The sequence below is a fragment of the Carica papaya genome, chromosome 3, assembly GCF_054855325.1.
Source record: "Carica papaya isolate Zhongbai chromosome 3, ASM5485532v1, whole genome shotgun sequence".
NCBI classification, from domain to species: domain Eukaryota; kingdom Viridiplantae; phylum Streptophyta; class Magnoliopsida; order Brassicales; family Caricaceae; genus Carica; species Carica papaya.
The window spans coordinates 35,990,338-36,015,019 of NC_142311.1; the positions used below are offsets into that span (position 1 = coordinate 35,990,338).

Here is a 24,682-nt window from a genome sequence, read left to right on the forward strand (position 1 = left end):
AAATGCTAATTACATAAGATTATTATTTTAATAGAATTCTAATTATATAATACCAACTAATAATTAAAATACTCAAATGATAAATTATAATGCTCAATAGTTTATTTTTGCCTTAAAAACCAAATTTAATCTTGTTGTATTTTAGGTATAATGATAATCTTGTTTATTTTTGAAATTTTGTTCTGGATTGATCATTTAGTACTTCATTTCCTAGTTTTATAATTTTAGTTTTTGGCTAGGTAATGTATTGGTCTAGTGAACACAGAGGTATAAAATAGTGTCTTTAAAATTGTGAATTTTTATTATTTATTTATTTTGAATCAAAGTGCTGGGAGTTGCTTATTGCATCCATTTCCTTGAAAGATATGTTAAAATGAATTATTCAATGACTATTATTTATAGGGTTTGTAATATGCAATGTTATGTTTCTCATAAACTGTCTTTGATGGTGATGATGGATGGTTAGATACTTGTCACATTCACTGACTCAAAGATTATTGTTATTAGCAGTAAGTGTATTCCTGATGTTCATACTAGATGAATAGCTCGTGATATATAGTTTTTCAGTTAAGAACATATGATGTCCTTATTAATTTTTTTGCATGTAAGGACACAAAATCTCACCCAAGGCTTTTATTTGTCTAGTGCTCATCATCTTCATGGAATCTACAGTTAGAATTAGAGTAGTTATATTAATTTAACATAGTAGGTCAGACTAATCACATGTAATTAATTCACTCTCGAACCTGTCATATACTAATAAATTTATTGTAGTTTATGGCTAGATTATATATGTGGAGTAAAAAATGTTAGAAATATGAAGTAATATCAATCACTTAACACTAGAATGAGCGGTGGGTAGATGCATTAAACAACATCTATTCTACTTTTTCACTTCTATCTAAATATTTTCTTTCGGCTAACCTTATGCTCCCATTTCGAAAGTAAAATTAGATAGAAAAATAGTAATTTAATTAATTTTTAATAATATGTCATACACTTAGCAACTTCGATTAATTTTAATAATAATATAAAATAATTATTATAACTTATTGAAGGTTAAATTCACATTCTTTAAAATATTAAGAACTAAAGTATTAATATATAGTAATTGCAGAGATTGATAATGATAAAATTATATTATATTTGAGAAGATTGTGTATTAATATATGAGAATGATAGTTATTTTATTTTGATTGATATGATGATATGATTGTATATTCGGTTAAATTATTAATTTATCAGTGTCTTATTGTATTTAATATTAATAAAAAAGGACTTATTTAACTTATAATTCAGTTATTTAATTTATAAAATTATTTAAACTGTAATTTTTAATAAATGTTTTTCTTAAAATATTAAACAAATAAATTTTTTATAAAAAATAAAAAATTAAATTTCTTATAGTTAATATAAAAAATTAATTTAAAACTAGAATTTTTTTATTTATAATTATAAATTAAAAAAATATAAAAAATTATTTATTATATAATATTTATTATTATCATTTTTATTATATAAATAAAATAAATAAATAAATTTTATTGAGAAAAATTTTAAGTTTTTATAATTTTTAAATAATTAAATACTTAATATATTCAATTAACTTAATTATTTCAATTATTTTCTTATTAATACGTACTCAATTTATATATATATTTTTTAAAAATGCATAATCGCATAACTATAAGAATATTAAAAATACAATACATGTTAAATCACTCAAATTACAAATTTAACATAAATTAAACATTAAAAAACAACAACATAATTTCATATTAAACATCCACTTTCCTAATTATATATTAAAAAAATACTTAAAAACAACAACTATGATTTTTGTTTTTTCTTAATAAGGTGTTATAAACCTATAAAATTTTATAAATTTTTAGAAATGAATTATATATTTAACATTAAATAAGATTTCTAAAGAAAAAATTTATTCAAGGTTTTTTTATAAAATATGTTTATTATTATCACATGCATTTCTTAAATGAAACAATTATTTTTAAATGTATTAAAGTTAATTTTAATCATTATATTTTTAAAACTTTACAGGTGAAAAATATGAAAAAGAAAAGAAATATTTTTCCTAATTCTCTATTAAAATCTTTTCCTTATATAACAAATAATTAATTGAAATAACATTGTAAATATAAAATAATAGTAAAAAAAAATTTTGAAACCCAATTGTATATAGTGAATAATTCAATGACTAAAATAGTAATTTAACTAATTTTTAATAATTTAGCATACACGTACTAATTTTGATTAATTTTAACAACAATATAAAATGATTATTATAATTTGTTGAAGGTTAAATTCATATTATTTAAACTACTAAGAATTAAAGTAAAAATTTAATGAATTCAGTCTAAAAATGTCTTCAAGCAATTGTCCATGATTATGGATAAAAATGTAACGCCCCGTTTTTTTTTTTCGGTGGCATTGTCTTAAATAGATTAGTATACAGAACACTCGTATCTCATTTTAAATCAATCACACACATAAAAGAAAGTATTGCAACTAATTACTCAGTTTCTTATAGAAATTCTCAACTGCAAACACATCAATATAGAAGTTTACGAATTACATAAACCCTTGTTTTTTTACATATGGTTTACACTCCTACCAAACATGTAACTATCTTGGTCTACTAGTAGTAAACCCTGCTCCATCTCCTCTATATGCTAGGTTCGGAAACCTGCAACTCCGATCCCGTCTCCAGTCCTACTTCATCTCTAAGTAATAGAGAATGAGTTCATATAATTCATTATAGTAAATTTAAATCTCAAATATAGTATAAAAATCCAATCACAAACCTATTCTTTTATGTTTCATTTCTTGTTACCTTGGTCATGCTTTCTTCCTACCCCCAACCCCAATACTACTCATCTACCTCTATTGTACTATCACGTCTAGGTGTGGTCACCCCCTGATACCCTTCCCTCGGCCCTGACCTGACCACTCACCCACACTGTAACCCCCATCTGTCACTAGTATCGGCTCTACCCCTAATTTGCTACCCACTCGCGCAACATTACTGTTTTCTTTCGTCACCAACATCGGCGACCACTCGACACCAATCTGACAACTCGCAGGCATCACCACTATTATTGATCGACTTACCATTTCTAAGTGACGACAACCAGTATCGGCGTCCCTCCCTCCATAACCAACGCTACTGTAACACCCATTAATTTTATCATTATTATTATTATTATTATTATTATTATTAATTTTTAATTAATTTTATTTAGTTTATTTTAATTTAATTTATTAAAAATAAAAATGATAATAATGATAAAATTGGGTAAAAATATTATTTGGATTTAATTGAAATTGATTTTGGAAAAAAGGGGTGAAAATTTGGATTCTGGGGGTATTTTTGAAAAGAAAATCGAAAATCGGGGGTCAAAACGTAATTTAAAAAAGTTGTGCCCCGTCAGCAGCCACGTTAGCGGCTCAGTCAGCAGCCCTGGCTAACCAGGACCTGCCGCGTGGCAAGGCCACGCCGACCTGGGAACGGGCCACGTGGGCGATCCGCGTGCGCGCGATCGGACGGCTCAAATGCGTCCGCCCGCGCACGGACGTCCCAGATCAAACGTGCGCATGGACGGCCCAGATGCACGAGCACGGACGACCCAGATTCAATCAAGTACGGACGGCCCAGATTTAATCGCGATGGACGGTCCAGATTTAATACAAATTAAATCGCGATCGAACGGCCCAGATTAAATCAAGATGGACGGCTGTGATTAAAAGGCAAATGGTATAAATAAACCCCCCACACCTGACCACAAAAACCCTAGCCTCCAGCCATCGCCGGAGAAGACGAACCAGACGCCGGAGGAGCCGGTCGCCGCCACCCGCCGCCGCACCGGGGAGTTTTTCGACCGCCGATCGAGGTAAATTTCATACCCCCGACTCGTTTTTCAATGCTGAGTTCTCCTGTGGCCGAATCGGAGCCAAACTCCCGGCCAAACGGCTGGAAAACATGGCTGAAACCCAGCGGCACTACCGCGCCCCTCCTCGGTTTTTGCCTCCGATGAGGCCCTTCCCGGCCTCCGTTTGATACAATTTTTATATCACCGTGATCACCATTCTTTTCTCTACAGGTTGATCGGAGCCAAATCACCAAAACACAAACCTCGTCGGAGAGCCGCCGCACCCGAGAGCACTGCCGCCGGTAAGCTTCGATTTTTCGTAATTTTTGGGCCCCCCGAGGGCCCTAGGGTTGTTTTATCGTCAGGGCCGATGCAAGTGTGGCTGAATTCGGCCGGAAACAGCTGAAAACGGCCAACCCGAGGCGAATCGCCGCCGCTTGCGCCGGAGCACGGCGGAGCTGCCGTGCCGGAATTGTGATATTGGTTGAAAGGGGCCCTGGGTCTAATTTGAGATTTTTTGGGACACGTGCAGGTACCAGTAGTGCGTTTCAGTTCCCCGGAAAAAATTCAGAAAATTTAGGAATAACCCGCAGGCGCTCGGAAAAGCCTATTTCGGGTCCCGAAAACAGGTAAGGACCCCTCACCCTATTTCCTATCACGGTATTAAAGTTCAATAAATGATAAAACAGTATTTCATGAATCAATAGATGTGTGAAATTGTTTAAGGTCGCTAATGGAGCCCGAGTCTGGTGTGTTTGTCGGTCAGCTGTTGTTTGGCCTATTTTAAAGTTTTAAATGCAGTATGAGGTCTGATGTTTTCATTTCATAGTTTCGTGTGCATATATCACTGTTTTTATTGATTATATGGGTTGAATGACTGAGAAACCGATGTTGTATGTTGTCTTGTTTGGCATAAATTACTGGTTTGCTTGTTTGTGTGTGATTTGATGATGCTGACTGAGGAAAAAGGGGAATAAAAGGTTATGTAAATTGATAATTGTATAACGTGGTCAGCCTGATTAGATATCCTGGGAGATGGTGGGCGGACCGGGTCCGTAGGGAACCCTACCAGGATTGTGGTCTCTCATACCGAACGGGGTATGGAGACCTTATGTGTTTTGGCGCCCATACCGGACGGGGTATGGGGACGGCCCGTTTCACCCTCATACCGGATGGGGTATTGAGGTTTATAGTTTTGGCGCCCATACCGGACGGGGTATGGGAACGGCCCTGGAATCTGATTACAAGTGTTAAGGGTTCGCAGGTAGCGGGACCCCTATGGATCCCCATGGATACTAGTAGGCTAGTAAATGAGGAAAAATATGTTGTGTAATGATTGAAATGCAAAAGGCGTGATAAGTATTATATTATACAGTTCATATGATTTCATGATGATGATAATGTTATTACTTTCGTATGTTATTTTATGAACTTCACCGAGGTAAGTGGATAGTAAAGGATTTTATTATTGATAAAAGAATTTGTTGTAAATTATGCTCCATTGGTCTTTTTGTATTTTCTACCCACCTTTACCTCCGTGACGGTGAGATAGTGTGATGTCTTTACTGGGCTGGTGTAGCTCATTCCTTATTTAATCATTTCAGATCAGGAAGACATTGTTCCCGAGCCCGTTCCGCAGGAAAACGGCGAAGGGGACGCCTGAAGACTCCGTAGTTATATTTATAGCTTTTATTTTCGAGTTTCTCTTTTAGTTAGTTTGTTCTTTTATACTTTGAGCACGTTTTTGGTTTTAGTGTAAGGGATGTTAATCAAAATTTTTATTACGCTTCCGCATTTGACCTTTTTAATACACATATTTCATTTTAAAATTCCGGGGCCGTTACAGCTACTGTCATTACACCCCGTCCCTAATCCATATGCCCCACTTACATACATACTTTACCCACACGCCTGTCATTCCAACTTCAGTTATTACTCAACAATCAACCTTACCATGCAATTCTCCAATCTATAAGCATATTTAAATAATAGACACCAATACACACCCACACAAACACACAAACACACATACACACAAAACACCCCTACATAAACACACATACACACCAAACGCACCTACACAAACACATATCCACACCAAATACTCACACACACAACCCCTACATGCACATGCTCACTGCTCCCTAACTTTCATCCCATTCCCCTTTTTTCCTTCCACTCACCTCACCCTGCATTTCACCTATCATTGTCACTCATCCCAACCGTTCCACTCTCTGTCCCTCTCTACTCTTCTCTTTGTGTCCCTCGGCTTCCTGCACCCTTCTTTCTATCATCATCAACCTCTCACAGTACATCGCCTCTCCTCCCACGGATTCTCTTATACCTATTCACCCACCGTCCCCAATCCTTTAACCGTAACTGACACCTTATCTTCCATCTCTCATTTCTCACTTCCTCTACTTCCTTTTATCTCCTTCCTCTCACTGTAACCGAAACCTTGCCTTCACTCTCCCATTTCTCATTTCCTCTACTTCCTGTTCTAGTTCATCACTCTGTCCCGACGACACCTCTCCCTACCTATCGGTCTTTTCCCCCGCAGCTTCCTCCATCTCTCTTCACTCACAACATCAACCGACTGTTCCACCACTCACGATCTCCCTCTGTTTTCTGATTTCATCAATCACTACTTCCTAATTTTTATTTCCTTTACTGTTTATATCTTCCTTCAATATTTATAGAAACATATTCATATTTCGTCATCCTATATTCAATATTTAATTCACTATATCTCCGGTCTCTATTTTTTCGCACTTCTATAGCTCGCACCGTTGCCTTGCTCCTTCTCCCCCTCGCTTTTCTCGTTCCTTCACTCTCCGACTTCCCTCTCTCTCTCTCGAATCTTCCATCACCAGCGTCCTTCTTCCCTTTCCCGTTCTCCCTTTTTCTTTTCTCTGTTTTTCTTTCATTTTCCCTTTTTCCTTTTTTTTTTCTTCTTTTCCTTTCCTTTTTATACTCCACCTACCACGCATCCTGGCCGTCTATCCCCTCTCCCCATCTGCATGCATCCTAACCGTTCGATTCTTTTCCCCTAATGTAATCTACACTCTCCATTTTACTATTTCCTCTCTCCTTTATTATATTCATTTATTTGTTTCTTTATATATACACACACACACACAAGTATATCTCTCTCTTTCTCAGTTATTACATAAAAAGAGGTAGGTAAAGATGAGTATAGATTCTATTTCTTATAAAATTTTTATTTCTTGCTCCGATTTTTATAATCATCTTCATCTTCATTTTTTGTGGAATTTATTTTATTTTATGGTTTTATTTTATTAAATTAAAGAGAAAACTTGAATTGTGGAGTATAAATGCAATAAAAAATATTATAATCGTTCTGTATATTAAAATTTTAATACAAATTATTTTATAAAAAAAATATAATTAAGTAATAATAAAATAAAATAAATATAAGGAAAGCGAAGAACAAAGGACTAAAAAAAGTTGCGGAAAAACATGGAGTCAAGAGGAGCTCATCGCTTAGCATGGGGGAAGTGAAAAAGTAGAAGAGATGCTGCTTACTGCATCTACCATTTTAGTATAATAATCTTAATTGCTTTTGAAGTCAAAGTCTGCTAAAAAATAACAATAATTAATTACACCTGCAGTTTCCAAGATATGCTGTCGGCCATTTTTTCTTATTTCCTCTCTCAGTCCGTCCATCCATCCATCCATCTATCTCCTTCTTCATCCCTACAAACCCTCCTCTCTCCCTCCATAAAATGGATAGAAAACATGTCAAATACTGTGTGGTAAGTAACTTCATCCTATAAACGGTTATATATGTGTATATATGCTATAACGAAGTTGGTGTTGATTTGATCCTGAATCATGACCAGGTGGACGCGTTCACCGACTCACCTTTCAAGGGGAACCCTGCTGCGGTTTGCTTGTTAGAGGAAGATAAAGACGACGAGTGGCTACAATCCTTGGCTGCCGAGTTCAATGTCTCTATGACCTGTTACCTAACTCGAACCGCTGACTCATCCACCGACACTTCAAATCCCAGGTTCCGTCTCAGATGGTTCACCCCTATCACCGAGGTTGTTACTAGGTTAATTCGTTAATGAAACTTTTTATGAATATACAGTTGATCTCATTTTTGTTACTGAAAAATAGACTATATATGAACATGAAATTTCATAGAGCATGGGATCCAGTTTCCTATTCTGGTCTGTCGGCGATCTTGTCTTGTGTTGTTTGATTAAACCTGGAATAGATGGGTTTAGTTTATCAGAAATTTAATTTTTGTATTTAAATTGTACTAAAAAAATTTCTTTTGACAAATTTGTGTTATTTCATTTCGATGAAATTTGGAATTAATAATCAGGTAATTTATTTAAAGTTTTATCTTAATTTTGTTTATATTTAAATTATATATTTTTAAATAATAGTAAATTTTTTAGTTAAATAGTTGATACATTTTTTTTTGTTATAAAAAGTTATAAATTAAAAATATAAATATATATTTTTTTAAAATATTATATTATAATAAATATTTAAGTACTTAAATGAGCTTTACAAAAATATATGTAAAAATATTTTTACAGGTTGATATCTGTGGGCATGCAACCTTGGCATCTGCACATTTTCTTTTCTCTGGTGGTTTGGTCCATTCCAGCACAATTGAATTTGAGACTCTATCTGGAATTCTAACAGCGAAAAAGGTTCAAGATGGGAAAGCAATCAATTTCTCCCAAGCTCAGAATGGTGAAGCCAAGAAGCTGTCGTTTTTAATTGAATTGGATTTTCCTATATTCCCAACGACTGAATTCATCTCTAGTGAAGTTTCAACTATTGCTAGAGCCTTGAATGTGGCTTCTAATTCCATAGTCGAGATTAAGAAGACAACTAAGTTGGGCACTATATTGGTAAGTTTGACATAATATGTTTTTGTTAATCATTGTTCAACTGTTAACAAAGTCATTGAAGCTTTTGAAAATTTTGGTTACAAGTTATTATCCTATATATAAAGTATCAGAATAAGTTATGTTTATATCTCATAGTTTGATCTTATTTGCGATACCCTGTGTGTGAAAAATGATTAAAGTATCAAAATTTATTCTATATTATTAAAAAATATTTAAAATTTATACTATATTATTTTACTCTAAAAAATTTTTAATAGTACGTGATAAAATTTAATATTTATTAATCTTATAGAAAAAAGTAAGAGATGTTAATCTTATATAATAAATTTTGTATTTATAATGACTTATATATATATTTCTCATTCTAATTATCACTAGATGTTAAAATTTAAAAATAATATGTACATCTGTAGGTTGTACTTCCTTCATGGAAGTCTGTTATTGAGTTGGAACCAAACTTCGATGAAATAATGAAGTGTCCTGGGAGGGGAATAATTGTCTCAGCTGAAGCTCCTCAAGACTCTGAATTTGATTTTTGCAGTCGATTCTTTTTTCCGAAATATGGTATCAAAGAGGTAATGCTAAAATTTGATGTAAAAATTATTAGAATATATTATTTTTACATTGCCAAGTATAAAAAATTGTAATGACTTGTATCTAATTTATAATTTAAATTAGAATTTTACATATACCGAGTTAGAGTTGAAGTTGTAAGAATTATTAGAAAACTTGAAAATAATCATTAAAGATTGTGAATATTACTGGATTTTCATATACTTATCTATTATATTCAGGATCCTGTTTGTGGAAGTGCTCATTGTTCTTTGACACCATATTGGAGTCAGAAGCTGAAGAAATTTGATTTCTTAGCATATGCGGTATGTTTTTAAACTTGTCGTTTATTCACGCAAATATTATTTTTATAGTGATATGTATATATATTTATAAATATAGTAATAATAAAAAAATGCTTAATCATCCTTGTACTGGCGATATTGCATAGGCCTCATCAAGAAGCGGTGTACTAAACATTCACTTAAATACTGACAGCCAAAGGGTCCTTCTTCGGGGAAAAGCTGTTGTTATAATGGAAGGTCGTATTCTTGTTTAGATTTTTCAATAATTAAAATTCTCATCCACTAAACATATAATTATTGTGTTAATGTTATATTTGAATTTTTATTGTCTTAAAAATATTTAGAAATATTTTATTTTTCATTTGACTCAATATAAATAATTGTTTTGTTTGCAATAAAGGAAAGAATTTACAAGAATGAAAATGAAATTAAAAAAAAATATTTTACTTCATTCAGATAAAATATTTTATTATTAAAATTCTTTTATCTTTGTTAAATAAAAAATAAAAGAGAGAATAATATAAAATTATTATTATACAGAGAATAATAATAATAATAATCTATGTAAAAAGTATGACTAAATCAAATAGAATTTATAAGAATAAAAAATTCAATACCATTTACTTTACGACAAGATGAAGAGTGTTTGTTATTTAATATATGTCGAGTAAATTAATATCCTTTAAAATATAAGTTTTCAAATACTGAGTAAGATAAGATAACATATAATCTTTATTATTTTTTATCTATTAAATCTTAACATATATGTTTATAAAAAAAATTAGACCGAACATAATCTGTCTTTTTGGCACGATTTATACTCTAACTCTTGATTCAAACGTATCTTCTTATCAATGGACACAGTGGGGGGGGGGGGGGGGTATGGCGTCGCTATCCATAATGGACGTAAAAGAGGGTCATCGGGACTGTTGGAGATAGGAGGAAGAGATTAGAGAGACTAATGAGAAGACTCAAGATTTTCTATTGTGGTTCTTGCAAAAAAAAATTCAAGTACATACTTATTTATATGTACTATTACATACCAACAGACATAATAAATTTAATTTATGACTCACAACTTCTACCAAACCAAAAGATATATAGACACTCTTTTATCTATGTGTTTGCTTCGTTCATGGAATACAGGGTTCTTGGCTAATGCTTATGCAGACTTATTGTCAATAAAAGTTTTAGTATGTTTGTCCAGTGTTAAATGAAGTTCTTTCAATAATCTTCTAAGTCATATGACATTATAAGCACAAGAGATTGCTGCCACATATTCAGACTCACAAGTTGATAGTGTAACAATGATTTGCTTCTTAGAACTCCATGTAATTGCACAATCACCCATAAAGAATACGAAACTAGTTGCACTTTTTCTATTATCAATATCTCCAGCGAAATCACTATCACAAAATCCCACAAGTTTGATATCATTAGAAGATGAATAAAATAACCCAAAATCAATAGTACATTTAAGATAACGTAGAACTCTTTCAGCAACATTCATGTGAGAGGTGGTAGGAGCTTCCATAAAACGACTTATTAGTCCAACTATAAAAAGAATATTAGGCCTTGTAAATGTCATCTATCTCAAACTTCCCTTAAGATTTTTAAAGAGAGTGGGATCTACTTTTTTCCTATTATAAAACTTTGATAACTTGACTCCACATTCTACAGGTGTGTTAATAGGATTGCAATTAAGCATTTTGAATTCTTCTAAGACATTTCTTGCATAGACTTTTTGAGAAATAAAAATATCATTTTCCATTTGTTTCACCTCAAGACCCAAATAATAAGACATGAGCCCAATATCAGTCATTTTAAATTCAAGTAACATTTTGTTCTTGAATTCTTCAAACAAACTTGGATTGTTGCTCGTGAAGATGAGATCATCCACATATAGACACACAAATAGAATATCACCATTAGGATGATACTTCACATAAAGAGTATATTCATGAAGGCAACGAACAAATCCATTATCTTCAAAATACTTGTTTATATGGCTATTCCATGCTCTTGGCGCTTACTTTAGCCCATATAAAGCTTTCTTCAATTTCAACACTTTATCTTCATACCCTTCAACTATGAAACCCAATTGTTGTTCTACATAAACCTCTTCATTAAGATAGCCATTGAGAAATGTTGATTTTACATCAAGTTGAAAAATTTTCCACTTCATTTGAGCTGAAATAGCTAAGAGCAAGCGAATAGTCTCCATGCGAACAACTGGTGCAAAAATCTCATCTTAATCAATCGCATGTTTTTTCTTGTATCCTTTAGCCACAAGTCTTGTCTTGTACCTTTTCACATTTCTTTGAGAATCTTTTTTGGCTTTATAGACCCATTTAACACCAATAGCTTTATGTCCCTTAGGAAGAGTGGAAAACTCTCATGTGTTGTTATTATCTATGGATTTGATATCTTCCTCCATGGCTTTTCTCCATCTTACATTTTTATGGTTTCATCAAAATTCATTGGTTCAAACTCAAAATATTAAAGGGTAACGAATTCCATCAGATTCACAAAAATCATAAAATTCTTTGGAAGTAAATTCATCTCCTCTATCTATTCTCAAAGAATTTATTCCACAACGTCAATTTTTTTCAACAAGAGTTTTGAAATTTTTAAAAGCAACAAAAGGATCTAATTTTTGCTTTAAAAAATATACCCAAGTCTTCCTATTAAAATCATCAATAATAATAGAAAGTATTTATTTTTACCAAATGAGAGTGGATTGATTAGCCCACACACATCAGCATGCATAAGTTGTAGTAGCTTGGTTGTTCTTGTAGTAGTTTCTTTTGGAAAACTCCTTCTTGAATGCTTTCCAAGTAGACGTGTTTCACATAATTGATTATGATGGTTGATTAATGACATCCATTTCACCATTTTTTCTTCGCCCATTGCCTTGAGTGCGCCAAAGTTCAAATGGCCAAATCTCATATGCCAACATCATGCTTCATCTTTCACACTAGCCTTAAAACATCTTGCTTCAATAGTTTTGAGATTCAAGATAAACATTTTATTCTTTTACATGTGTATCTTAACAATAAAAATTAACACTTTGATCAATAAGCTAAAGACAATAATCTTTCATGTGAATTTCATATCCATTTTTAAGAAGTTGGTCCAAACTCAAAATATTACTTATTAATTTTGGCACATAGTAAACATTAGTAATAAGTACATGCCCACTATTTTTTGAAGAGATTAGAATTGTACTTTTCCCTTGAATTTGAACTTTTGAAGAGTCTCCACAAAAAAACATTACCGTTAATCTTCTCATAAAGCTTCACAAATTTTCTTTATTACCGCACATGTGATTGCTTGCTCCATTATCCAAGTACCATGAATTATGTGTATAAGTATCTCCCTATTTGCATGTTAGCAACAAAGTTGTTTCTTCCTCATCTTGTTTATCATTGACAAAATTGGCTTGTTCCTCCTTCTCGTTTAAAATGTTACGACATTCTCAAGCATAATGCACATATTTATGACATTTATAATATTCAGTATTTGATTTGTTAGAATTTCTATAGTTACCTCTTCCTCTTCCTCTTCCTCTTCCACGACCTCTATTTGATGGTTGACTTTTATCTTTATTATCAACGTCATCTTGAGTTTCATTTTTTTTAAATACTTGACCACGACCACGACCTCTACCTCTTCCTCGTCTTTTTTGCTTTCCACCATCATTCAAAGATGCCTTTGATTTAAGAACTTGTTCTAAAGACTCTTCTTGTCTTTTATTTATTTATTTTTTCTTCATGAGTTTATAGAGATCTTTATAATTGTTTAAATTTCAAAATATCTAGATCCTTTGGTTTTTTAATGGCATAAACCACATAGTCGAATTTTGGTGGCAACAATCGAAGGATTTTTTGCACCACACGAACATCTTCCATCATCTCACCAAATCTCCTCATTTGACTTACTATAGACTTTACCCTTGTGTAAAAATTTGAAATGGATTCAACATCCTTCATTTGTAAAACTTTAAACTCGCATCATAAAGTTTGGAGTCGTAGTACCTTCTTCACCTTATCAACTCCTTAGAGGGAATTCTTCAAAATCTCCTAAGCTTGCTTTGCGTCGGTAGCATCGGCCACGTTCAGAAACATAGATTCATCTAAGCTTGTTGATCCTTCTTCTTTGTTCTTACAAAAGCATCCTTCTCATTTTGAGTTAAGGATCGTTCATCTTTGGGTGGAATAAAGCATATTTCTACAATATCCCACACATCTTGTGAGCCAAGTATGACTTTCATATAAAGACACCAACTCTCATAGTTTTCTTTTGTAGGACGAAAAAATTGGAAAGAAAATAGATTATTGCTAGCTATCTCTAGAATTTTAACAAGAAATCAAGGTCTGATACCACTTTGTTGGAGATAGGAGGAAGATGTTAGAGAGACTAATGAGAAGACTCAAGATTTTCTATTGTGGTTCTTATAAAAAAAAATCCAAGTGCATGCCTATTTATAGATACTATTACAACTACTAGAATTAATTATAACCGCCAACAAACATAATAAATCTAATTTATGACTCACAACTTCTACCAAACCAAAGGATTTATAGAGATTCTAATTTATGAAGTTTAACTACTAACAAACTAATTAATTATATTCTAATTTACAAATTAATTTTTAATAGGAACCTCTCCGAAGTCATTCAGGCTGAATAAAGGCACTATGATTTCTACTTAGTAAGGTGTTTTTTGACAGAGGCAATGGTCAAATTTGATCTTATGCGCAATACACTGGTGGATGTCTGGAGACCTCTTGGTGGTGTTAACATCACAAATTTGGGAGTGCGTCGTCTTCTTTTTTCGATTTTTTCATGAGGTGGATATTCAAAGGATTATCAACAGGGGCCCTTGGACTCTTAATAACCATTTAGTTACTCATGGAATCTAGGAGGATGAGGATCCGATGACGGTTCTTATCAATATATGTCATTTTTTGGTCCAGGTTCACTTTTTGCCGGCAGGTTGTGTCTCGGAACAGATGGCAAAATAGTTTGGCAATTTCCTGGGTGGCTTTCTAGAGTATGATACTTGTCACGCCACCATAAACTCTTAGGGTATCCTGAGAATCCGAGTAGCTGTTGATGTGACGAAATCGTTATATCGGCGGAAGAAACTACACCTTTGTAATGGCACAACAACGTATGCTTTATTCCGATATGAGAGGTTGACGGTGTTTTGTTAACTATGCGGCCGACTGTGTCACTCAGAAAGTTTCTGCAAATTACTTTTACAACATCCCGTGGTGGCACTAAGGGCAAAATGAGATGACTCACTTCGGGTTGTTCCTCACCGGAATCTACCGTAGGTAAGTTGATGGTTACGTGATGTGATAGTTGATGGTTACTCGAATATAGCGACAAACATGACGGGATTTGGGGCGCTAAAGGAAAGAAGTTTGAATTTTAAAATGACTGTTAGTAACCTGGTGGTCTCGGAGCCTGAGTTAATGAACCCTCCAATCGGGGGACCTCTGGGGCCCGACTACATGGACCGAGACATCATTGCAGTGAGCCCAACTACAGGGGATATGGGCCCAACAAGGGAAATAAACGGGGCAACCCAGAAGGAAGATATTTGCTTAGTTCATGATGATGGGAAAAAATGTCTGCGAATAAACTCTAAGTCAGATGATATTTCCTCTTCACTGTCAGTTCGGGATGCGACGATTCACAAGTTACCCGAACATCCAACCGAAGGATCAGCGAGACCTGGTAATCAGGCTCGCCGGGAGCCATGAAGCTTTGGAATTGCCAGGGACTTGGCAACCCCCTTGCAGTTATAACTCTTCGTGAGCTCATCCATAAATTCAAGTCGGAAGTGATTTTTCTTTATGAAACATTAGTTGATAAGAATAAATTGGAAAGTATCAGTTGCAGAGTTGGGTTCACAAATGTGTTTAGGGTGGATAGAATGGGGAGAGGGGGAGGTTTGGCAATCATGTGGACACATTCTTGTAATCTAACGGTACAGTCTTTTTCTCGACACCATTTTGATACGAAATTGATTATGGGACTAGCAGTATATGCATGATAATATGTTTCTATGGTCATCCGCATAGACTCAGACGAAAAGATTCATGGCAAATTCTGAAAGTTTTATCCAGAGGACAGCAAATTCCGTGGGCAGTAATTGGTGACTTCAACGTTATTTTTTATGCCGCTGAAGAAGATAGGGGAGGCTACTCTCTCAGAGGTGCTTCATTTATTAGGTGTATAATTTTAGTTTTTGGCTATGTATTGTATTGGTTTAGTGAACACAGAGGTATAAAATAGTGTCTTTGAAATTGTGAATTTCTATTATTTATTTATTTTGAATCAAAGTGTTGGGAGTTACTTATTGCATCCATTTCCTTGAAGGATATGTTAAAATGAATTATTCAATGACTATTATTTATAGGGTTTATAATATGCAATGTTATGTTTCTCATAAACTGTCTTTGATGGTGATGATGGATGGTTAGTTACTTGTCACATTCACTGACTCAAAGATTATTGTTATTAGCAGTAAGTGTATTCCTGATGTTCATACTAGATGAATAGCTCGTGATATGTAGTTTTTCAGTTAAGGACATATGATGTCCTTATTAGTTTTTTTGCATGTAAGGACACAAAATCTCACCCAAGGCTTTTATTTGTTTAGTGCGTATCATTTTCGTGAAGTCTGAAATTAGAACTAGAGTAGTTATATTAATTTAACATAGTAGGTCAGACTAATCACATGTAATTAATTCACTCTCCAACCTGTCATATATTAATAAATTTATGGTGGTCTATGGTTGGATTAGATATGTGGAATAAAAAATGTGAGAAATATGAAGTAATAGCAATCACTTAACACTAAAATGAGCAGCGGGTAGATACAGTAAACAACATCTATTCTACTTTTTCACTTCCATTTAAATATTTTCTTTCGGCTAAGCTTATGCCCCCATTTCTAAAGTAAAATTAGATAGGAAAATAGTAATTTAACTAATTTTTAATAATATGGCATACACTTAGCAACTTCGATAAATTTTAACAATAATATAAAATGATTGTTATAACTTATTAAAGGTTAAATTCACATTCTTTAAAATATTAAGAACTAAAGTATTAATGTAAGAACTAAAGTATTAATGTAAGAACTAAAGTATTAATGTATAGTAATTGGTGAGATTGATAATGACAAAATTATATCATGTTTGAGAAAATTGTGTATGTATGAAAATGACAAATATTTTGTTTTGATTGATAGGATGATATGATTGTATATTCAGTTAAATTAGTAATTTGTCAATATCTTATTGTATTTAATAGTAATAAAAACAATTAAAAAAACTTATTTAACTTGTAATTCAGTTATTTAACTTACAAAATTATTTAAACTGTAATTTTTAATAAATTTTTTTCTTAAAATATTAAAAAAAGTAAATTTTCTATAAAAAATAAAAATTTAAATTTTTTATAATTAATATAAAAAAATTAATTTAAAATGAATTTTTTTATTTATGATTATAAATTGAAAAAAATTTAAAAAATTATCTATTACATAACATTTATTATTATCATTTTTATTACATAAATAAAGTAAATAAATAAATTTTATTGAGAACAATTTTTAGTTTTTATAATTTTTAAATAATTAAATACTTACTATATTTAATAAACTTATTTATTTCAATTATTTTTTTATTAATACGTACCCGATCAATATTTAAAAAAAAAATGCATAGTCGCATAAATATAAAAATACTGAAAATACAACACATGTTAAATCACTCAAATTACAAATCTAACTTAAATTAAATATTAAAAAACATAACATAATTTCATATTAAACATCCACTTTCTTAATTATATATTAAAAAAATACTAAAAAACAACAACTACGATTTTTGTTTTTTCCTAATAAGGTGTTATAAGCCTATAAAATTTTATAAATTTTTAGAAATGAATTATATATTTAACTGTAACTGTAGCGCCCGGATCGAGAAGGAGAAGGAAAAAAAAAAAAAAAGCCACGTCGGCAGCCACGTCAGCAGGCCCGGTCAGCAGTCCCGGCCAACCGGGGCCTGCCACGTGGCAAGACCACGTCGCTCCAAAAAGGGGCCACGTTGGCGATCCGCGTGGGTGCGATCGGACGGCCCAGATCAATCGCGCGATCGGACGGCCCAGATGCAATCGCACGGACGGCCCAGATTCAATCAAAAACGAACGGCCCAGATTAAAACAAAATGAACGGCTGAGATCAAAAGGCAAGGGGTTATAAATAGAACCCCCACACCAGACCACAAACCCTAGCCGCCTGCCGCTCGCCGGAGAAGACAAACCAGAAGCCGGCCGCCGCCACCCGCCGCCGCGCCGGGGAAATTTTCGACCGCCGATCGAGGTAAATTTCATACCCCCGACTCGTTTTTCCACGCTGATTCCTCCTGTGGCCAAATCGAAGCCAAAATCCCGGCCAAACGGCCGGAATACGCGGCCGAAGACCAGCGGCGCCGCCGCGCCCCCTCTCGGTTTTTGCCTCCGACGAGGCCCTTCCCGGCCTCCGTTTGATGCAATTTTTATATCACCGTGATCACCATTCTTTTCTCTACAGGTTGACCGGAGCCGAATCACCAAACCCCGAACCTCGCCGGAGAGCCGCCGCACCCGAGAGCGCCGCCGCCGGTAAGCTCCGCTTCTTCGTGATTTTTTGGCCCCCCGAGGGCCCTAGGGTTGTTTTCTTGCAGGGACCAATGCGAGTGTGGCCGAATTCGGCCGGAAACGGTCGAAAACAGCCAACCCGAGGCGAATCGCCGCCGCTTGCGGCGACGCCATCGCCGGAGCACGGCGGAGCCGCCGTGCCGGAGTTGCGATATTGGCCAAAAAGGGGCCCTGAGCCTAATTTGAGATTTTTTGGAACACGTGCAGGTACCGTTAGTGTGTTTCAGTTCCCCGGGAAAAATTCAGGGAAAATTAGGGACGGCCTGTAGGCGCACTGTGAATCGTATTCGGATCCCGAAAATAAGTAAGGACCCCTCACCCTATTTCCTATCACGGTATTAAAGTTCAAAATGATAAAACGGTATTTCTTGAATTAACGAATGTGTGAAATTGCTTAAGATTGCTAATGGAGCCCGAGTCTAGTATGATTGATGATTTACTGTTATTTGGCCTGTTTTACAGCTTTAAATGCAGTATGAGGTTTGATGTGTTTATTTTATAGTTTCGTGTGCATATATTACGTTTTTATTGGTTATGGGTTGAATGACTGAAAAAAAAAACTGATACCGTATGTTGTCTGTTCGGCATGAATTACGATTTGCTTGTTTTGAAATGTGCATTGATAATGCTTACTGAGGAAGAGGAAAATGAAAGATTGTGTAGACTGATAATTGTATGATGGGGTCAGCCTGACTAGATATCCTGGGAGATGGTGGACGGACCGGGTCCGTAGGGAACCCTACCGGGATTGTGGTCTCACATGCCGGACGGGGTATGGAGATCTTATGTGTTTTGGCGCCCATACCGGATGGGTATGGGGACGGCCCGTTTCACCCTCATACCGGACGGGGTATTGAGGTTTATGGTTTTGGCGCCCATACCGGACGGGGTATGGGGACGGCCCGTTTCACCCTCATACCAGACGGGGTATTGAGGTTTATGGTATTGGCGCCCATACCAGACGGGGTATGGGGACGGCCCTGGAAACTGATTATGAATGTTAAAGGTTAACGGGTAGCGGGACCCCTATGGACCCCCATGGATACTAGTAGGCTGGTAAATAAGAAAAGGATATGTTGTATAATGATTGAATTACAAAAGGCGTGATAAGTGCTATATTTTACAGCTTATATTATTCCATGATTGTGATAATGTTATTGTTTTTCTTATATTGTTTCATGAATTCCACCGAGGTAAGTGGATGGTAAAGGTTTTATCATAAATAAAAGGATTTGTTGTAAATCATGCTCCATTGGTCTTTTGTGTTTTTCTACCCACCTTTACCTCCGTGACGGTGAGATATCGTGATGTTCTTACTGGGCTAGTGTAGCTCACTCCTTATTTAACCATTTCAGATCAGGAAGACATGGTTCCCGAGCCCGTTCCGCAGGAGGACGACGAAGGGGAGGCCTAGAGACTCTGTAGTCATACTCATAGTTTTATTTTCGAGTTTCTCTTTTAGTTAGTTTAATCCTTTATATTTTAAGTACGTTTTTGGTTTTCGTGTAAGGGATGTTAACTGAAATTTTGATCTCGCTTCCGCATTTTATGTGTTTAAATACTCATTCCATTTTAACATTTCCGGGGCCGTTACAGTAATGCCCCGTTTTTTTTTTTTTCTTTTTTTTGTTTTTCTGTTAGGCGTAATTAACAAACAACCAACTTTCATAACCAAACGGTCATGCACAAGGAAACAATAGCATAATCCCTCATTCAATGATCAAGACAATCTTACAACCATGTACAAGACACCTCATACCATACAACCATGCTCAAAATCTATGCTATCATCAATTCTACATATTCCATTCAGACAAAATAAAACGAAACTCCTCATCCTGTACTCTACACACTAGGATCAGAATCCAATGGCCTCGATCCGGACTCCGTCCCTACATCATCTGTAAAAAGGAAAGAGTGAATTCCTTTAACTCAGTACAGTAAAACTCAAAATACATGCGTGAAATGCAACAATATAAATCCTATGCCTCTACCAATCGTTCATTACTGAACTCAACACTTTCCCTCCTACACCTACTATTCTACCTACCCTAGGCGTCCGTTCCCGACGACACTCCAGGCGTGCCAGGGATACCCTTCACCGCCAAGATTGGCAACCATTAACCACTTATCGACCCCTAGTGGGCCACACACGCACACAAATCTCACTCATTTCCATTACCAACAGCGGCGACCATCCGTCACCTATCGACCCCATATCAGGCCACACACGCACACTCCAATCATTCTCTCTCGTCACCACCTTCGGTGACCGTTAGCCATCCCCTGACCTATACCAGGCCACTCACACACACACACACACACCATTTTCATTCACTTGGGTCGCCATCATCGGTGACCGTTAGCCATCTCTCGACCTATACCAGGCCACTCACACACACTCTGATCATTCTCTCCCGTCACCACCATCGGCGACCTTTAGCCATCTCACGACCTATACCAGGCCACTCACACATACTCTGATCATTCTCTCCCGTCACCACCATCGACGACCGTTAGCCATCTCACGACCTATACCAGGCCACTCACACATACACTGGTCCTTCTTTTCCGTCACCGATATCGGTGACCACTAACCACCTCTCGACCTATACCAGGCCACGCACGCACACCTGCGACATCTCCTAATTGCCCCCACTCACTCCGTCTCTCTTCCCCTAAGGTTCCAACTAACCAACTCCACTTCCCAAAGCGTCTCACTCCCCCGGTGGATCTCCCTCATCCGGTGGATCTTTCCCTTCTCTAACCTTCACTCCCCGCCCCTCCCTAACTCTCTCTCTCTGCTACAATCTCCCGCCACAACGTCGCGTCACACCATCTTTCTCACCTCACTCACCCCGCGGGTTCTTCCTCCCACCAGCGTTCCTCCACTGCCTTGCCCTATCTCTCCCTCGGCTACAATTACCCGCCACACCATCACCTCACACTGTCCTTCTCGCCTCACTCACTCCACGGACTCATCCCTTCCCCTGCTTTTCCCCCACTGCCTCCACCTATCTCTCCCTCCGACTATGTCCTCACACCACAACGTCTCCCTATCTCCCTCTGCGTCGCTCACACCCCTCACTCACCCCCACACCGTTTCCCGTCCGTACCGTCACCTTCTCACTCTCTCCTCCCGCGATCCTCACGCGGTTACCTCTTTTGTTTGCACCTCTCCTTTCTCTCTCATGGCCTCCACTCATTCCGCGCTCCTATCTCTCTCCCTTACCCGCACCGCCACCTTCTCCCTCTCTCCTCTGCGATCCTCCCTCGGTCCACTTTCTTTCCCCCGCCTCACTACACATTCTCACCCGTCCCTTCCGTACGTCACTACCTCCGTAACCCGTTACTACACACGCTACACATCCAACCATTTCACACTCAAATCAACACACAAATTTAGAGTTCATTACCGTACCTCCCGTTTCCATTTTTCTTCCTTGCGGTCGAATCTGCTCTCACCGTCCGCGATTTCCTCTTCTCCCCGCTCCGTTTCCTTCCTCTCTCCTTCTGGAACCTTCCTTCCTCTCCTCTTTCTCTCTCCCACTCCCCTTCTCCTCTGCTCCCCTTTTTCCCTCTTTTTCCGTCCTTTCCTCCTTCCTGCCTTCCCCCGCCTCCTACTTGAATCACCCCAGTTTTTTTTCTCAAAACGGCGTCGTTTTCCTCCTTGCAAAACGACACCGTTTTTTCCTTTCCAAAACGACGTCGTTTTCTCCCCTCTGCAAAATGACGTCGTTTTCTTCCCTCTGCAAAACGACGTCGTTTTCCCTTCCCTCTCTCCTTTTTTTTTTCTCTTTTCCCCAGTTATTACATTAACATTAAATAAGATTTCTAAAAAACATTTATTCGAGGTTTTTTTTATGAAATATGTTTATTATTATCACATGCATTTCTTAATTGAAACAATTATTCTTAAATGTATTAAAGTTAATTTTAATCATTATATTTTTAAAACTTTACAGGTAAAAAATATGAAAAAGAAAAGAAATAATTTTCCTAATTCTCTATTAAAATCTTTTTCTTATATAACAAGTAATTAATTGAAATAACATTGTAAATATAAAATAATAGTAAAAAAAAAATTTGAAACCCAATTGTATAAAGTGAATAATTCAATGAATAAAATAGTAATTTAATTAATTTTTAATAATTTAACATACACTTACCAACTTTGATTAATTTTAACAACAATATAAAATGATTATTGTAATTTGTTGAAGGTTAAATTCATAGTATTTAAACTATTAAGAATTAAAGTAAAAATTTAATGAATTCAGTCCAAAAATATCTTCAAGCAATTGTCCATGATTATGGATGAAAAGAAGGTGGGTAAAGATGAGTATAGATTTTATTTCTTATAGAATTTTTATTTCTTGCTCCGATCTTCATAATTATCTTCATCTTTATTTTTTGTGGAATTTATTTTATTTTATTAAATTAAAGAGAAAACTTGAATTGTGAAGTATAAATATAATAAAAAATATTATAATTGTAACGACCCCGGAATTTTAAAATGAAATATGTGTATTAAAAAGGTCAAATGCGGAAGCGGAATAAAAATTTTGATTAAACATCTCTTACACTAAAACCAAAAACGTACTCAAAGTATAAAAGAACAAACTAACTAAAAGAGAAACTTGAAAATAAAAGCTATAAATATGACTACGGAGTCTTCAGGCGTCCCCTTCACCGTCTTCCTGCGGAACAGGCTCGGGAACAATGTTTTCCTGATCTGAAATGATTAAATAAGGAATGAGCTACACCAGCCCAGTAAAGACATCACACTATCTCACCGTCACGGAGGTAAAGGTGGGTAGAAAACACAAAAAGACCAATGGAGCATAGTTTACAACAAATTCTTTTATCAATAATAAAATCCTTTACTATCCACTTACCTCGGTGAAATTCATAAAACAATATACGAAAGCAATAACATTATCATCATCACGAAATTATAGGAACTGTATAACATAATACTTATCACGCCTTTTGTATCTCAATCATTACACAACATATTTTTCCTTATTTACCAGCCTACTAGTATCCATGGGGATCCATAGGGGTCCTGCTACTCGTGAACCTTTAACACTTGTAATCAGATTCCAGGGCCGTCCCATACCCTGTCCGGTATGGGCGCCAAAACTATAAACCTCAATACCCCGTTCGGTATGAAGGTGAAACGGCCCGTCCCCATACCCCGTCCGGTATGGGCGCCAAAACACATAAGGTCTCCATACCCCGTCTGGTATGAGAGACCACAATTCCGGTAGGGTTCCCTACGGACCTGGTCCGTCCACCATCTCCCAGGATATCTAGTCAGGCTGACCACATTATACAATTATCAATTTACATAACCTTTCATTCCCCTTTTCCTCAGTCAACATCATCAAATCACACACAAACAAGCAACCAATAATTCATGCCAAGCCAGACAACATACAACATCGGGTTCTCAGTCATTCAACCCATAATCAATAAAACAGTGATATATGCACACGAAACTATGAAATGAAAACATCAGACCTCATACTGCACTTAAAACTGTAAAATAGGCCAAACAACAGCTGACCGACAAACACACCAGACTCGGGCTCCATTAGCGATCTTAAACAATTTCACACATCTATTGATTCATGAAATACCATTTTATCATTTATTGAACTTTAATACCGTGATAGGAAATAGGGTGAGGGGTCCTTACTTGTTTCGGGGTCCGAATACGGCTCTACAGTGCGCCTACAGGCTGTCCCTAATTTTCTCTGAATTTTTCCCGAGGAACTGAAACGCACTACTGGTACCTGCACGTGTCCCAAAAAATCCCAGATTAGACCCAGGGCCCCTTTTGGCAAATATTGCAATTCCGGCACAGCGGCTCCGCCGTGCTCCGGCGACGGTGCCGCCGCTTGCAGCGGCGATTCGTCTCGGGTTGGCTGTTTTCGGTCGTTTCTGGCCGAATTCGGCCACACTTGCATCGGTCCCTGCGATAAAACAACCCTAGGGCCCTCGGGGGACCAAAAAAATTACGAAAAATCGAAGCTTACCGGTGGCGGTGCTCTCGGGTGCGGCGGCTCTCCAGCGAGGTTCGTGTTTTGGTGATTCGGCTCCGATTAACCTGTAGAGAAAAGAATGGTGATCACGGTGATATAAAAATTGTATCAAACGGAGGTCGGGAAGGGCCTCATCGGAGGCAAAAATTGAGGAGGGTTGCGGCGGCGCCGCTGGGTTTCGGTCGTGTTTTTCAGCCGTTTGGCTGGAATTTTGGCTCCGATTTGGCCACAGGGGAACTCAGCGTGGAAAAACGAGCCGGGGGTATGAAATTT

At 36.1% G+C, this 24,682-nt stretch overlaps 1 protein-coding gene across 1 annotated transcript; it reads left to right on the top strand.

Annotated features, from left to right (window-relative positions):
* Positions 1 to 7,507: 7,507 nt before the first annotated feature.
* LOC110814821 (uncharacterized) lies at positions 7,508 to 10,000 on the top strand. Its single transcript, XM_022042401.2, has 6 exons — positions 7,508 to 7,663; positions 7,751 to 7,954; positions 8,462 to 8,782; positions 9,196 to 9,357; positions 9,577 to 9,660; positions 9,786 to 10,000. Exons 1-6 carry the CDS (start codon positions 7,634 to 7,636, stop codon positions 9,891 to 9,893), a joined length of 909 nt encoding a protein of 302 aa, XP_021898093.2. The 5' UTR covers positions 7,508 to 7,633; the 3' UTR covers positions 9,894 to 10,000.
* The last annotated feature ends 14,682 nt before the right edge of the window (positions 10,001 to 24,682 follow it).